General features: G+C 39.3%; 1 protein-coding gene across 1 annotated transcript in view; it reads left to right on the top strand.

Annotated features, from left to right (window-relative positions):
• The window catches only part of UBR1 (ubiquitin protein ligase E3 component n-recognin 1), a 154,655-nt gene that overhangs the window by 120,621 nt on the left and 15,891 nt on the right, over nucleotides 1–18,143 (top strand). Inside the window, exons 38-42 of the mRNA XM_025390690.1 lie at nucleotides 2,552–2,619; nucleotides 3,626–3,776; nucleotides 9,890–9,977; nucleotides 14,566–14,699; nucleotides 16,865–16,973. Of these exons, the coding sequence (XP_025246475.1) occupies nucleotides 2,552–2,619; nucleotides 3,626–3,776; nucleotides 9,890–9,977; nucleotides 14,566–14,699; nucleotides 16,865–16,973 (550 nt within the window). The remainder of the gene's footprint in view (nucleotides 1–2,551; nucleotides 2,620–3,625; nucleotides 3,777–9,889; nucleotides 9,978–14,565; nucleotides 14,700–16,864; nucleotides 16,974–18,143) is intronic.

Below are 18,143 nucleotides of genomic sequence, written 5' to 3'. Positions count from 1 at the left end.
CCAAGGTGAGCAGATCAGTTGAGCTCAGGAGTTTGAGACCAGCCTGGGCAACATGGTGAAACTCCGTCTCCACAAAAAACTTAGTAGGGTGTGGTGGTGCACACCTGCAGTCCTGGCTACTCGGGAGGCTGAGTCAGGAGTGTCACTTGCACCCAGGTCAAGGTTGCAGTAAGCCGTGATCATACTGTGCACTCCAGCCTGGGCAACAGAGAGAGACTTTATCTCTAAATGGATGGATTGATGGATAGATATATAGGACATACAATGCTCACTGCCATGTGCTATGCCTTGTACTAGAATTTTTAAATAAAATCTCATTTCTAGTCACCATCCTTCAAGGAAATTATTCTCCCGATTTACGATGAGAAAACTGAGGCACAGGGAAGTTACATGACTTGCCCATGGTAATAAAACTAATAAGAAGTAGAACTAATATTTAAACCCAGACCTGACCATAAAGCCCATTATTTTCCCACTATATCATGTAAACTTTGCCGAGGTGTTTAATTGTGCATAAAGGCTTGGCTTAACCCATAGATAAAATGAAAATATGCTTACCAAAATTGACTTTTGATTTCAAAAGAATTTTAAATATTTTTAGCAATCAGGAAAAGAAAAATCATTTTAAAACTGCCTGTAAGAAAAATTTGATGACACAAAGAGTATTCTTTTGGCTGAAAAGATGATGGAAATTAGGACAAGGGATCAGGAATGATTTAAATATTTTGAGTAAGCTGTAACATTGAGGAAAAAAATAAGACAGGTAGTATCATAGACATGCTAACTGAAATATCAGAAATATTACTAAAAGATAATTTGAGGAGATGGGACCTAGAAACAGCAAATAACTTGTGGAAGTCACATAGATAGTTAATGTCAGAGCCCTGTGATCACTTTAGTTTGTTTTATGTAGCCAGTAGTAATAACTTTTATTGAGGGGTTACATATGCCAAGCTTGGACAAGTGCTTTAAATTCATATGTTGGCCTGGAGCGTGGCTCACACCTGTAATCCCAGCACTTTGAGAAGCCGAGGCAGGTGGACCTCTTAAGGCCAGGAGTTCAAGACCAGCCTGGCCAACGTGGCAAAACAAAAAATAAAAATAAAAAGTAAAAAAATTAGCTGGGCATTGTGGCAGGTGCTTGTAATTTCAGCTACTTGGGAGGCTGAGGCAGGAGGATTGCTTGAACCTAAGAGGCGGAGGTTGTAGTGAGCCGAGATCATGCCACTATACTCCAGCCTAGGGAACAGAGTGAGATTCCATCTCAAAATAAAATACACAAATAATAAATTAATATGTTAATGAACCTCCCAACAAACTTGTATATACTGCGTGTAAACTTAAGAGAACTTAAGTCACCTGTCACTTGCCTATGACCAATAGTCACAACGAGTACTGGAAGCCATTTTAGTCTGACTTCAAAGCCCCTGATCTTAACCTTTATGCTTTTTGTTTAGAATCTCGGGATTTGAGGTTAAGAAATTGATCTAGTCACATGGCCAGGCACGGTGGCTCATGCTTGTAATGCCAGTACTTTGGGGGACCGAGGCAGGTAGATCACCTGAGGTCAGAAGTTCGAGCCTGGTCAACATTGTGAAATCCTGTCTCTACTAAAAAAAAAAAAAAAAAAAATAGAAACAATTGGTCGGGCACAGTGGCTCATGCCTATAATCCCAGCATTTTGGGAGGCCAAGGCGGGCGGATCATGAGGTCAAGAGATCGTGACCATCCTGGCCAACATGGTGAAACCCTGTCTCTACTAAAAATACAAAAATTAGCTGGGCATGGTGGCACGCGCCTGTGGTCCCAGCTACCCGGGAGGCTGGGGCAGGAGGACTGCTTGAACCCGGGAGGCAGAGATTCCAGTAAGCCAAGATTGTACCACTGCACTCCAGCCTGGTGATAAAGCGAGACTCCATCTCAAAAAAAAAAAAAAAAAAAAAAAAAAAAAAAGGCATGGTGGCACATGCCTGCAATCCCAGCTACTCGGGAGGCTGAGACACAAGAATCGCTTGAACCTGGGAGGCGGAGGTTACAGTGAGCCGACATCATGCCACTGCACTCCTGCCTGGGTGAGAGAGCAAGACTCCATTTCAGGAGGATCTTCTCCATCCTCATTTCACCTACTCTGTTTTGCATGTTCTTTCCACTCCACAACCCCAATTTTGTTCACATGTTATGTATCACAGAACACTTAGAAATGGAAGTCAGAGAAAACAAGTGATAGAGGTGACATTGTATAAAAGTAACTCTTCTCATTCATTCAACAAATATTTCTTTAACAATCTCTATATTTCAGTTATCCTATTTCATGTGCCTTTTCCACCTAGATTTTACCTTTCAACGCTTAAACTGTATCCAAGTCTTTCTAGCAGCCTTTTCTCAGTTCAGTTTGTCTCATTATAGTTTCCATATCTCAAAGGTGTGACTTATTAGTTTCTGTGTTTTATAACCCTGTTACATGTTTGGTTTAGGTGTTTTTAGCTTGCATTTTATTTAACTACATTGCTATCTTACTGACGGAATTACATTAACTTTTTGTTTGTTTTAGTCGTTCTTCCTAACCTAAAATCAGAAGATACACCATGCCTTCTGTCTATAGATCTGTTTCATGTTTTGGTAAGTGTTCAGTAATTTTGTTTAAGTCACTCATGTTGATAATTTCTTGTACTTTTCTCATTCAAATTAATGCTCTTTGTTCAAGATTATAAATTATTGGTGTTTAATCTATAAAGTTTGGTCTCTCCTGTCCATTCTGTTTACATAGGTACAGATTTGATGGAGACCATCAAATTCATTTAAAAAAAAAAAAAAAAAGCACTTGAATTTGTAATAGGTCTTTTCCTGGTTGATTACATTAGTGGGTGTCTGTACAGACAAGCCTTTTCTAATTCATATTATGCTCCCCTTCTGGCCTTTTTCTTAAGTTGTATACATGATATACAGTCAATAACTGTGTGAGCTCTCTTAAAATCATTATTTGATGATAAGGACCAGATCATGGGTGTATCTAGGCTTCCTCAAAACACCTATGGATGGATGGCAACTGCCCTTAGTTTTTTGCAGAGATTTTCCATTCCTGTGATGATCTCATTCCTTCAAACCAAGTTCTGTAGAGAAAACAGTATTGAGATTGAGAGCATGGAGTTTATGGATGCAGGGTTAGCCAGCATCCTCATCCCTCATTATCTAGGCCTCTACCCAGTGGTCATCAACCCTGACTGTCTTTTAGAATCTCCTGAGGGACTTCGAAAAGAATGCTATTAACTGGACCCTACCCCAAGAGATTTTCATTTGGTTAGACTAGGGTGGGGCCTCTGTGTCAGTATTGTTTTAAGAACTCCTGTAATGTTGAATCTTCTGAGTCAGAGTTCAGAACCACTACCTAGAACTACAATAAATAGACACAGCAAAGGGATAACCTATTTGGTGGTGACCATTGTCCTCCATTTATGGTATGTTACATTCTAAGATATTCTATTGAATAAGTAAGAAAAATATGGTGTTTATTAAAAAACACACACACAAACAGTGTAGCATCTGATGCCCTTCACATTTTGTTATGACATTAATTTATGTTAGTCTTTTATCATTACCCATGTTGATGTCCATTTTTCTCTCACAGGTGGGTGCTGTGTTAGCATTCCCATCCTTGTATTGGGATGAAACTGTCGATCTGCAGCCTTCTTCAGTTAGTTCTTCCTATAACCACCTTTATCTCTTCCATTTGATCACCATGGCACACATGCTTCAGATACTACTTACAATAGACACAGGTAAGGTTTTCATCTGGGTGTTGACTGTGAATAACATTTTGCCATGCTTTACTGGCAGAATTAATTATGTTTGTGATTATATAATGTATTTCTAGGTTCTGTGTTACGTTTTTCATTGAATGATTATTCATCTGTTTTTGAATGGATACTATTTAAGCAAGGAAAGGTAGAATAAGCTGTGAAAAAGATAATTAGGTGAAACTACCTAATTAGCAACTGCTCTGCAGATATGCAGGGAGACCACTTGAACCTGCTTTTCCGTCTTTTTCAAATTCCTCGTCCTCGAGGTCTGTCCCTACATGAGTTTTTCAACCTTTTGATAAGGAGGTCCCTAAAACCATTCTTAATTCCTTCAGCTAAAATGATAGTACTTTCTTCCCCTTGTAGCATTTATCATTAGTATCTTGTTTTATAGTTACTTGTGGCTATATCTTATTGTTGTTCTGCTCCTTTCCCTGTTTCTTCTCTCTCTCTCTGCTCCTTTGTCCTCAGTGTAAGTTTCTTGATAATAGGAAACAATGAAATTTCAACATCTTCCCTTTAAAGCTGCAAGTATCTAGTAACCTTTGTTAAACCCAGTAAACACTCATGAAATGTCTTTTGAATTAATGTTCATTTGAAGATACATGAGTAATACAACATTATGGAATGATGATACAGTTGTTCTTTTAGAGTCTGGGTTTTAATAGGAAGCAAAGTCTGGGGGCTGGATGCAGTGGTTCATGCCTGTAATCCCAGTACTTTGGGAGGCCAAGGCAGGAGGATCCCTTAAGCTCAGGAGTTCAAGACCAGCTTGCGCAAGATGGTGAGACCCCATCTCTACAGATTTTTTTGTTGTTGTTGTTGTTAGCTGGGCATGCTGGTGGGCGCCTGTAGTCCCTGCTACTTGAGAGTCTGAGGTGGGAGGATCACTTGAGCCCAGGAGTTTGAGGCTGCAGAGAGCTGTGATTGCACCATGGCACTCCAGCCTGGGCAACAGAACAAGACCTCATCTCTTTAAAAAAGAAGGAAAGGCCGGGCGCGGTGGCTCAAGCCTGTAATCCCTGCACTTTGGGAGGCCGAGACGGGCGGATCACGAGGTCAGGAGATCGAGACCATCCTGGCTAACATGGTGAAACCCCGTCTCTACTAAAAAAATACAAAAAACTAGCCGGGCGCGGTGGCGGGCGCCTGTAGTTCCGGCTACTCGGGAGGCTGAGGCAGGAGAATGGCGTGAACCCGGGAGGTGGAGCTTGCAGTGAGCTGAGATCCGGCCACTGCACTCCAGCCTGGGCGACAGAGCGAGACTCCGTCTCAAAAAAAAAAAAAAAAAAAAAAAAAAAAGGAAAAAAAACCCAAAGCAAAATCTGATCCTGGATACCAGTGACCAGTAAGGGCTACTGAAGATTCAGATAATCTAGAGGACGAACATAATTAAAGTGATGTCAGAATAAAATATGGCAAAAGTACATGTGCATTTACCCTGTGGTACACCAACTTCATTTCTAGGAATTTATCCCAAAGCTTTACCGGCAAAAATAGGAAATGATGCAAGCACAACATTATTTATTGTGTTATTTTTGGGATATCAAAAAAACAAATAATTGAGCTGTCCATCAATGGGGGATTCGTTGAATTACCTATGATGTACCATATAATGTAATTCTATGCAGTTTTAAAAAGTAGTGAACAAGATCTGATATGAATTGCTCTTTATGATACAATAAGTTAAAAAAGTGAGGTACAGAATAGTGGTTATAGCATAGCATTTTTCTGTAGGGTATTTTATGAATATATGTGTTTATATACATTTTTGCTTATGTGTTTTATAAAAGAGACAATAGAGGCCGGATGGTGACTTACGCCTATAATCCCAGCTCTTTGGCTGAGGCAGGCGGATCATCTGAGGTCAGGAGTTCGAGACCAGCCTGACCAACATTGTGAAATCCTGTCTCTACTAAAAATACAAAAATCAACTGGCGTGGTGGCAGGCATCTGTAATCCCAGCTAATCGGGAGGCTGAGGCAGGAGAATCACTTTAACCCAGGAGGCGGAGGTTGCAGTGAGCCGAGATCACGCCACTGTACTCCAGCGTCCCGATGAAAATCCATGCAGGTTATTATTGTGGATATCAACAAACTGATTCTAAAGTTTATGTGAGCCATGCCCAGTGGCTCATGCCTGTAATCCCAGCCCTTTGGGAGGAGTTTGAGCCTGAGCAACATAGTGAGACTCTGTCTCTAAGAAAAAGTAAGAAAATTTGCTGGGCATGGTGGCACACGCCTATAGTCCCAGCCATTTGGGAGGCTGATGTGGAAGGATTGCTGTAGCCCAGGAAGTCAAGGCTTCAGTGAGCTGGGATTGCACCACTGCAGTCCAGGCCAGGCAACAGAGCAAGACTCAATCAGAAAGTAAGTAATAAGTAAACAAACAAGTACATAAATAAATAAAGTTTATATGGAAAGACAAAAGTCCTACAATAGCCAGCTCAGTATTGGAGGAGAAGAAAGTTGAGGGGCAGATACTACCCAACCTTAAGACTTACTATAAAGCTACAGTAATAAAGACAGTGTGGTTGGCAAAAGATTAGACAAATAGATCAATAAAATATAAAAGAGAGCCCAGATACAGACCCACATAAATGTAGTCAACTGATCTTTGACATTTGAGCAAAGGATCAAAGGCAGTCTTTTCAGCAAATGGTGTTGGAACAAGTAGACATACATGTCCAATAAAATGAATCTAGACACAGACTTTACACCTTCCACAAAAATTAATTCAAAATAGATCATAGACCTAAATGTAAAATGCAAAACTATAAAACTCCTACAAGATAACATAGGAGAAAACCTAGATGACCTTAAGTATGGAGATGACTTTTTAGATATAAAACCAAAGACATAATCTGTGAGAGAAATAATTGATAGGCTGGACTTCATTACAATAAAATTAAAAACTTACGCACTGAAAGACAATGTCAAGAGAATGAGAGACAAGCCACAGTCTGAGAAAATGTATTGCAAAAAACATTTCTGATGAAGGACTGTTATCCAAAGTATACAAAGAATTCTTAACATTCAACAGTAAGAAAACAAACTACCCAATTTTAAAATGGGCAATGAGGCTGGGTGCCGTGGTTTACTCCTGTAATCCCAGCACTTTGGGAGGCCAAGGTGGGCAGATCACTTCAGCCAGCAATCTGAGACCACCCTGACCAACATGATGAATACCTGTCTGTACTAAAAATACCAAAATTAGCCTGGTGTGGTGTGCAAACCTGTAGTCCCAGCCACTTGAGAAGCTGAGAGATAAGAATCAGTTGAACCCAGGAGGCATAGATTGCAGTGAGCTGATATCATGCCACTGCACTCCAGCCTGGCAACGGAATGAGACTTGGTCTCAGACAAACAAACAAACAAAAAAAACGGGGCAATGAGCCAGGTGCGATAGCTCATGCCTGTAATCCCAATGCTTTAGGTGGCCAAGGTAGGAAGATTGCTTGAGCCCAGGAATTTGAGACTACTCTGGGCAACATAGCAAGATCCCATCTCTAAAAAATAAAGTGGCCAAAACACTTGAAAAGACACCTCACCACAGAAGATGTACAGATGATAAGTGATCGTAATGTTCAACATCTATATGCCATTAGGGAATTGCAAGTTAAAACAATGAGATACCACTATACACCTATTAGAATTGCCAAAATCTAAAACACTGACACCACCAAATGCTGGCAAGTATGTGGAGCAACAGGAACTCTCATTTGTTGCTGATGGGGATGCAAAATGGTACAGTCACTTTGGAAGACAGCTTGACAGTTTCTCACAAAACTAAAACTAAATATACTCTTACCATGTGATCCAGCAGTCATGCTTCTTGTATTTACCCAAATGAATTGAAAACTGAAGTTCACACAAAACTGTGCACAAGGATGTTTATAGCAGCTTTATTCATAATTGCCAAAACTTGGAAGCAACCAAGACATCCTTCAATAGGTGAGTGGATAAATAAATTACAGTATATCCAGAGAGTGGAAATATTATTCAGTGCTAAAAAGAAATGAGTTATCGGCCGGGCACAGTGATTTATACCTGTAATCTCAGCACTTTGGGAGGCCAAGATGGGTGGATCACCTAAGATCAGGAATTCAAGACTAGCCTGGCCAACATGGTGAAATCCCATCTCCACTAAATAAATACAAAAATTAGCCGGGCATGGTGGTGCACATCTGTAATCCCAGCTACTCAGGAGGCTGAAGCAGGAAAATTGCTGGAACCCAGGAGGCGGAGGTTGCAGTAAGCCAAGACTGCACCACTGCACTCCAGCCTGGCTGACAGAACGAGACTCCATCTCAAAAAAATACCAAAAAAAAAAAAAAAATGAGTTATCAAGATGAAAAGATAGACAAAACTTAAATGCCTATGACTAGCTAAAATAACTCAATTTGTAAAGGTTGTATACTATATTAATCCAATGATATGACACTCTAGAGAAGGCAAAACTATAGAGTCAGTAAAAAGATTAGTGATTGCCAGGGGTAAGGGTGTTGGGGGAGAGCTGAACAGGCACAGCATAGAGGATTTTTAAGGCAGTAAAACTGTTCTGAAAAATACTACAGCGGTGCATATGTGTCATTATTACACATCTGTCCAAACTCATAGAATGTAAACACCAAGAATGAACCCTAATGTAAACTGTGGACTTTGGGTGATAATGATGTGGCAATGTAGGCTCATTGATTATAACAAGCGTACAACACTGGTGCCGAATGTTGATAGGTGGGGGATGTTGTATGTGCAGAGAGACAGAGGGAATCCTCTGTACTTTCTGCTCAATTTTGCTGTGAATCTAAAACTTCTCTTAAAAAATAAAGTGTATTAACTAAAAAATAAAAATCTTATGGGTGTATGCATTTGTCCAACTCATGATCATATAGAGCACTTGATATTTGTGCATTTAATTGCATGTAAAATTTACCTCAAATTTATAAAGAATCCCTTAGAATTATTGAACTCTTTTACATTTGAATTGAAAAAATCAGTATGAATTCATGATGTGTTTTTTAAAAGTATAGGAATAAAGAGGTGTTATTTGGAAAATGAAAAGGACTAGCAGTATTCATTCAAGATATGATAAAATTACTGAGGGCAACTTGAATCATGACCTTCCAGATGAATTAATACATAAACAAAAGCATTTTTAAAACAACAGAGCAATACTCAAATGTGCTATAACTATACCTCTCAGCAAACTACAAGGTAGACATTTCTATATCAATTTTAATACAGTAATTCTGAAGTTCAGGGAACTTATGTAGCTTATCCAGAGCCTTAATGTAAGTGGGAGAGTTGACAGTTGCTGGAAAGGTTTAGGATGGTCCTTCTTAAGGATAGGTTGGTTGATAGAGGAAAATAATCTCACAAAGTTCCCTTTATGGGACCCTTTGCTTGAGCATGAAGGCAGGACAGACACCTACTTCCCTTTCTAGAGGTTGAATTTCTATCTGCTGCCTAAGATTCCTAGGAAACCAAAGCAGGTTGATAACAATTTATTTCCATGGTCATATTATGATGAAGTATTTACATGTTTAGCAAGTAAATATTAAACATCCATGTTCAGTGATTCTGCCCTGTTTGTTTCTCCAGCTAATATATAGATAAAGTTTACCTAACAACTTTAATATTCAGCATCAGCTACTTAGATTAAAAGCAGGTGGGGCTGGGCACAGTGGCTCATGCCTGTAATTCCAGCACTTTGGAAGGACGAGGCGGGTGGATCACTTGAGGTCAGGAGTTCAAGACCAGCCTGACCAACATGGTGAAACCCCGTCCCTATTAAAAATACAAAATTAGCTGGGCATGGTGGCACATGCCTGTAGTTCCCAGCTATTCTGGAGGCTGAGGCAGGAGAATTGCTTAAATCCAGAAGGCGGAGGTTGCAGTGAGCCAAGATTGTGCCATTGCACTCCAGCCTGGGCAACAAGAGCGAAACTCTGTCTCAAAAAAAAAAAAAAAAAGTGAAAACCTCAGTTGAATGAATCTACATTGTTTATTATCTTGGAACCATGAAATTAAAGTATAATTTATAAACTGAATAGCAAATACATAATTCATCTTGCAGAATTTCTTTTTCAGGCGTACCCCTTGCTCAGGTTCAAGAAGACAGTGAAGAGGCTCATTCCGCGTCTTCTTTTTTTGCAGAAATTTCTCAATATACAAGTGGGTGAGTGAAAATCCATTAGTTCAGTCTATTGTAGTAATTCCATTTCTTGTTCAGTTGTTTGGCAGTGTAACACTTGAATCATTTAAATTCTAGTTTAAAAATAATCAGTTATTCCCTAGGTCGTCTTCTGAAGTTTTTATGGTTTTAGGTCTTACATTTAAATCTTTAATCCATCCTGAGTTAATTTTTGTATAAAATGTAAGGAAGGGGTCTAGTTTCAGTTTTCTGCATATGGCTAGACAACACCATTTATTAAATAGGGAATCCTTTGCCCATTGCTTGTTTTTGTTAGGTTTGTCAAAGATCAGTTGGTTGTAGATGTGTGGTGTTATTTCTGAGGCCTCTGTTCTGTTCCATTGGTCTATATATCTGTTTTGTACCAGTACCATGCTCTTTTGGTTACTGTGGCCTTGTAGTATAGTTTGAAGTCAGGTAGCGTGATACCTCCAGCTTTGTTCTTTTTGCTTAGGATTGTCTTGGCTATACAGGCTCTTTTTTGGTTCCATATGAAATTTAAAGTAGTTTTTTCTGATTCTGTGAAGAAAGTCAATGGTAGCTTGATGGGGATGGCATTGAATCTATAAATTACTTTGAGCAGTACGGCTATTTTCACGATATTGATTCTTCCTATCTATGAACATGGATGCTTTAGATAACAAATGGAATGTTTTTCCATTTGTTTGTGTACTCTCTTATTTCCTTGAGCAGTGGTTTGTAGTTCTCCTTGAAGAAGTCCTTCACATTGCTTGTAAGTTGTATTCCTAGGTATTCTGTTTGTAGCAATTGTGAATGGGAGTTTGCTCATGATTTGGCTCCCTGTTTGTCTATTATTGGTGGATAGGAATGCTTGTGATTTTTGCACATTGATTTCGTATCCTGAGACTTTGCTGAAGTTGCTTATCAGCTTTGGGAGTTTTTGGGCCATTCAAGACATAGGCATGGGCAAAGACTTCGTCACTAAAACACCAAAAGCAATTGCAACAAAAGCCAAAATGGACAAATGGGATCTAATTAAACTACAGAGCCACTGCACAGCAAAAGAAACTATCATCAGAGTGAACAGGCAACCTACAGAACAGGAAAAAATTTTTGCAGTCTATCCGTCTGACAAAGGGCTAATATCCAGAATCTACAAGTAACCTAAACAAATTTACAAGAAAAAAACAAACAACTCTATCAGAAAGTGGGTGAAGGATATGAACAGACACTTTTCAAAAGAAGACATTTATGCGGCCAACAAACACAAAAAAGCTCATCATCACTGGTCATTAGAGAAATGAAAATCAAAACCTCAATGAGATACCATTTCACACCAGTTAGAATGGCGATCATTAAAAAGTCAGCAAACAATAGATGCTGGAGAGGGTGTGGAGAAATGGGAACACTTTTACACTCTTGGTGGGAGTGTAAATTAATTCAACCATTGTGGAAGACAGTGTGGTGATTCCTCAAGGATCTAGAACTAGAAATACCCTTTGACCCAGCAATCCCATTACTAGGTATATACCCAAAAGATTATAAATCATGCTGCTGTAAAGACACATGCACACATGTTTATTGCAGCACCATTCACAATAGCAAAGACTTGGAACCAACCCAAATGCCTATCAGTGTTAGAGTGGATAAAGAAAATGTGGCACATACACACCATGGAATACTATGCAGCCATAAAAAAGAATGAATTCATGTCTTTTGCAGTGACATGGATGAAGCTGGAAACCATCATTCTCAGCAAACTAACACAGGAACAGAAAGCCAAATGCCGCATGTTCTCACTCATAAGTAGGAGTTGAACAGTGAGAACACATGGGCACAGGGAGGGGAACATCACACACCAGGGCCTGTCAGGGGCTGGAGGAAAAGGGGAGGGATAGCATTAGGAAAAATACCTAATGTAGATGACGGGTTGATGGGTACTAGCAAACCACCACCATGGCACATGTATACCTATGTAACAAACCTGCACATTCTGCACATGTATCCCAGAACTTAAAGTATAATAAAAATAATAATAATAATAATCAGTTATGAAGCTAGGTGCAATGGTTCATGCATGTAATCCAAACACTTTTAGAGGCCAAGGCAGGAGGATCACTTGAGCCCAGGAGTTTGAGACCACCCTGGGCAACATAACAAGTCCTGTCTCTCTATTAAAAAAAAAAAAAAAAAATTCTGTTAAGGGCTTTTAGCATGACTTTGTTTGCTACAGGATAGGCTTACAGTGAAGAAAACTCATTTTAATGATTTTACTTTGAACTAAAAGATAGTAGGTTGGAATAACAGCTACCCACTTGTTTCTGAGACTGAAACAAGTCAACACATCTTTACTTTTGTAAACTGGTCTGGAAGCATAGCCAAAAGATGATTGGATTTTAACAAAAGGAGTATTTAGAATTAAAATAAATGTAGAAAATGGAAAATAGGTTGTCCTTTTACAGTGATCCATACAATTGATGCACTCAGTGCTTGCATGTAGTTACAGGTTAAGGTTCTTATGAGTAATATGGAAAATACACTGGCATTTGTATTTTAATATGCATGTAATACATACATAACATACAATATGTACACATATTGTGTAACATAGTTATGTAATACATATATAATTTATACATATATTCATAATATATAGTTAAAATCTTATGTGTATTTAACCTTTGTGTAGAGGTTATAGTAGGAGTACGATGGGCGTACTCTGCTGAACTACATCTGCTGCCAAGTTCCCCTCATCAGTCATCTTTACCAGTCTTTTTTATTTTTTTTTTAAGTTAATAGATTTTATTTTTTAGAGGCATTTTAAGTTTACAGAAAAATTGAGCAGAAAGTATAAAAAGTCACCATTTGGCTGGGCGCGGTGGCTCAAGCCTGTAATCCCAGCACTTTGGGAGGCCAAGATGGGTGGATCACGAGGTCAGGAGATCGAGACCATCCTGGCTAACACGGTGAAACTCCGTCTCTACTAAAAAATACAAAAAACTAGCCGGGTGAGTTGGCGGGCGCCTGTAGTCCCAGCTACTCGGGAGGCTGAGGCAGGAGAATGGCGTAAACCCAGGAGGTGGAGCTTGCAGTGAGCTGAGATCCGGCCACTGCACTCCAGCCCGGGCGACAAAGCGAGACTCCGTCTCAAAAAAAAAAAAAAAAAAAAAAAGTCACCATTTGCTCCCTCCACCCACCAGTTCCTGTATTATTAATACCTTGCATTAGGGAGGTACCATTTGTTACAATTGACTAACCAATATTAATACATTATGATTCACTCAAGTTCATAATTTACATAAGGTTCGCTTTACAGTATCATACAGAATAGTTTAACTGCCATACACATCATTAGTCAATCTTAATATAGAAACTAGGAAATGATTAATTTCGTTTTAGCTAACAAGTTGCTTTGGTTAGTTATTGATAAAATTTTTTTCTCCACATTTCTTTACAAGGTTTTAATATAAACAAACCAAAAAAAAGTAAGTTTTAGTTACCTTTAAGTTTTATGTTGAAGAATATATTTTAGGCCAGTCATGGTGGCTTATACTCATAATCTCAGCACTTTGGGAGACTGAGGTAGTCGGATTGCTTGAGCCCAGGAGTTCGAGATCAGCCTGAGCAAGATAGTGAGACCTTGTCTCTACTAAAAAAAAAAAAAAAAAAAAAAAACAACTAGTTGAGCATGGTGACTCACACCTGTAATCCCAGCACTTTGGGAGGCTGAGGCAAGCGGATCACCTGAGGTCAGGAGTTCGAGACCATCCTGCCAACATGGTGAGACCCCCGTCTCCACTAAAAATACAAAAAATTAGGCGTGGTGACGTGTGCCTATAGTCCCAGATACTCAGGAGGCTGAGGCAGCAGAATCACTTGAACCTGAGAAACAGAGGTTGCAGTGAGCCCAGATTGCGCCACTGCACTCCAGTCTGGGTGACAGAGCAAGGCTCCATCTCAAAAAATAATAATAATAAAAATTTAAAAATAAAGAGTATACCTATTTTAGAGTCAAGTTCCTTTAAAGTAGATTTTTTGGTTGCCTCTTCGTTTTTGTTTTGCTTTTGTTTTTTATCGCCACCTAGGAAAAAGAAGAGTAGTTCCTTGCCTTAAAAATCCATGTGGTAAAAAATGTAAGATTTGTGATTTTCTTGAGGAAATTATTAGGAGATTTAAACACTGAAACTATTAGCTACTCAAATTTTTTTTTTTTTGAGTTGGCATCTCGCTCTGTTGCCCAGGCTAGAGTGCAGTGGCACAATTTCAGCTCACTGCAGCTCCGCCTCCTGGGTTCAAGCAGTTCTCCCGCCTCAGCCTCCCGAGTAGCTGGGATCACAGGTGCCTGCCACCACGCCCGGCTAATTTTTGTACTTTCAGTAGAGACTGCGGTTTTGCCATGTTGGCCAGGCTGGTTGAACTCCTGACGTCAGGTGATCCGCCTGCCTTGGCCTCCCAGAGTGCTGGGATTGTATTTTCTTTTAAATATTTAAAAATTGCATGGATAATAAATTACCTAAATGTTTAACTTTGTATTTGAAAAGGGGGATATGTTTAAATCTAGGACTTTAGTCTGATATGTATTCTGTTCTCTTCTGGAATTATTGTCTCTTAGCTGCATTGGGTGTAGTATCCCTGGCTGGTATTTGTGGGTCTCACTGAAGAATGGCATCACCCCTTATCTTCGCTGTGCTGCATTATTTTTCCACTATTTACTTGGGGTAACTCCGCCTGAGGACCTGCATACCAGTAAGTAGAAAAATGAAATCACGGAGTGGAAAATGGGAGATTTTCTTTGTTGTTATCTTCAAGCTCATGAATACAAGGTTAAAGCAGACAAAACCATTTCTCCTCTCCCCATTTCTTTCATGTGTGTTCACTTCAAACATGAGCCTTGTTGTAGGTTAAAGGTGAGGACAAAAAGTCTATTAGCTTTTTTTTTTTTTTTTTTTTTTTTTTTTTCAAAAAGCAAAGTTGTTTAATCATACTTATTAAGCAAGACTTTTCACAAGAATTGAGTATAAATTCAATCTCTGTATTTCAGTGAACTTCAAACCTTGTTTCAAATTATCCTTTCCAAGTTTCAATAATATGCCAAATAAGACTACCAGTAAACTTTTATTGGTTAAGAATATCAATCCAAGATTTTTAGTAAGTTAAAATGGAGGAACTAAAAATAGGTACATGAAAATGTTGTAACATTTTAGTGCTATTTATGAGTATGAGCAAAGGAATTTAATCAGTTTGAATCCCAGTTACAGATGAATCTTTTATTTCACGGGTGCTGGGTATGTGGTCTTTTTGTCTATTAGCTTTTTAATCTGCAAGACCTACTCTTAGCTCCTATCTATGTATAGGTTATATGCTTGAGCTTATAAAATACCTGCATGCAGAATATAACTGATAGGCTATACAAGAAATTAGAAACATTGGTTGTCTTTAGAGAAGAGAACTGTTTGGCTATAGGAGGAAGACTTTACTGTGTACTCTGTTATTTAAATTGTGGACATATAGGCCAGGTGTGGTGGCTCACGCCTATAATCCCAACATTTTGGGAGGCCGAGGTAGGTGGATCACTTGAAGTCAGGAGTTCAAAACCAGCCAGTCCAACATGGTGAAACCCTGTCTCTACTAAAAGTACAAAAAAATTACTAAAAGTACAAAAAAATTAGCTGGGCATGGTGGCATATGCCTGTAATCGCAGCTACTCAGGATGCTGAGGTGGGAAAATCACTTGAACCCAGGAGGTGAAGGTTGCAGTGAGCCGAGATTGCACCACTGCACTCCAGCCTGGGCGACAGAGCAAGGCTGTCTCAAAAAAAAAAAGTACATGTAACTACATTAAAGAATGAAAGTGCTGCTAGGAAAGGCCTACTGGAACCAACTGAGGCCATGTATATTTAAGCAAGAGGATCACCTTCTCATTTACTTGCCTCTAAATCTAGACCAAAGTAGGGAAGCCTTCCTGTGGCTTTGTATGGGTAAAAATCAGAATGTTTATATGATTTTGGAAGAGTCATCAAAACTGCTCAGAGATTCTTCCTTTTGTCCTTTGAGAATAGGCTGACCAGGTTACCGTTACTGGCTATCAACTTCTTTATCTTGAACTCAGTTCAGTAGGGTTTATCTGATCTAGATTTTTCATGGTCTTTTATAAAATAGGAGTCCACTTTCCAAGTAATTGCCAGCACAGATCTGTTGTTTGCTCACATACAAAAAAGTCATGTATTTATCTCATGGGTGCTGCAGTACAGTTGTGAGTGAAATAAAGTCGTTTTTATTGGGAGGAATCCAATTATAAACAAATAGAGAAATATATATATAATGTAATGTCAAATGCTGATAAATGTTGCAAGGCAGAATGAAGCAGTTCAGGGATAGAGAGGGTATTGGGGCCAGAGTGGGGAACTCTCCGAGCTAGTTTTCATAGAATGCTTCTATGTGAGGAGACATTGAGCAAACAGCTGCATAGATGGGGTTGAGTTGGACAGACAGTTGAAGGAAGAATATTCCTAAGTAGAAGAAGTTATAAATGTCAAGGCTTTGTTTGATGTAGTCACAGAATTGCAGAGAGATGAGTATGGCTGAAGCCTAAGGAGAGGGTAACAGGAGATGAGGTCTAAGCAGCAACTAGAGGCAGCTCACACAGGGCCTTTGGGCCACCATAGGGACCTTGTATTTTATATTAAGTGTGGTTTATACATTAGAGCCATCTGATCAGGAGAGTGACTGAATACAATTTATGTTTTAAAAAAATCACTGTGACTTATTTGCCACCCATGGTTTTATAGAATAAGCAATATACCCTGTACAAGGAGAGTATAGAAATGAGCATAAACAGTGAAGAAACTCTAATAACAGACTGACCAGGTAAGAATAATGTGCTTATTAAATGTATTTTTATTCTCTTGCAGATTCTGCAGAAGGAGAGTACAGTGCACTCTGTAGCTATCTGTCTTTACCTACAAATTTGTTCCTGCTCTTCCAGGAATATTGGGATACTGTAAGGCCCTTGCTCCAGAGGTACTATGGGGGTAAAATGTCGTCGTTGGGTTATTATACAATTTGAAATTTTAAAATTACAATTACTTGCAAAGCTTTTAGTTTGATTAGCATTGATTAAAGGGGTGGCAAAAGTATAGGAGATTCCTAAGTTATACACTTAAGAAGTGGGGATAAGATCAACAGCCATAGGCGTTGGAATTTCTGCTGACTCCACTATAACTGTCATTCGTTTTATTTGCTTTCCCCGCAGCTGGTGTCTCATCTGTTTTAAATTGGGGGTGGGGGATGGGGATTTTGCTAGCAGGCATAAAGTCACAATTAGTATCAAAAGAACCCAAATTGGAGCTGTATCCAAAATAGGAGCACATCTCACATGGTAGCACATGTATCAGGAGAGTGACTGAGAAAAGAAGGAAGGTCATTTGGTAGATCAAAAAAAATACTTCAGTTAAACTTCCAAGAGAGAAATGTGTCCCTCTTTCGGAAAAGCTTTCTACCCCATTAGTTACTGGCCCTCTTGTTCATTATCAATGCTCCTAACCTCCAATCTCCTTACCCTATCTTTGCCTGCACCATTTTCCATCATTCTTATAATCAGCTCTCACTGTATGACTTTTCTTGCCCATCATTTCCTTTATTCTCCTTACTTTCTACCTTTTTCTTTAATCATTATCTTTTTTTTAATGCCCAAGTCAGTATTGTGTGAATGTTGGCTTCTGTCTCCTACCACCCTTCTTGTGCAGTGGTTCTCTGTGTTGGGTTCTTTTCTTTGCTTCCTCTTTTCTCTTGGGATATTCTGATCTCTAGTGTGATCAAAATGAATTAAGAAAATCAGCATCACGCTTTGTGTTAAGTACAAGGTTGAACTAATTTTACTTTTATATTCTTGGAGTACATAAGTTTTAATTGCTATTCTAGTTTAGTCAAGTATTAAAAAATCACACATTGGAACAGGAAGTCCTTGCCCTCTGTATCTTTCCAGACCCTCCTTGTCTGAAAGTCTTTTCTCATCCTCTGCCCTATGTTGCAGGAAAATGACCCTGGGAATTTCCCATTCTACCTTGTCAGCTGGCTTCTACATGGGTTCAGCCAGTGGGAGGGGAGGCACTGGCAAGTTTTTGGTGGCCAGGAGAAAGGGAAGCCCCAGTGTTGGCCAGGCGCAGTGGCTCATGCATGTAATCCCAGCAC

Source organism: Theropithecus gelada, chromosome 7a (genome assembly GCF_003255815.1).
Source record: "Theropithecus gelada isolate Dixy chromosome 7a, Tgel_1.0, whole genome shotgun sequence".
Classification (NCBI taxonomy): Eukaryota; Metazoa; Chordata; class Mammalia; order Primates; family Cercopithecidae; genus Theropithecus; species Theropithecus gelada.
Note: the sequence above shows the minus strand (reverse complement) of the source record. Positions and strands in the feature narration are given on the sequence as shown.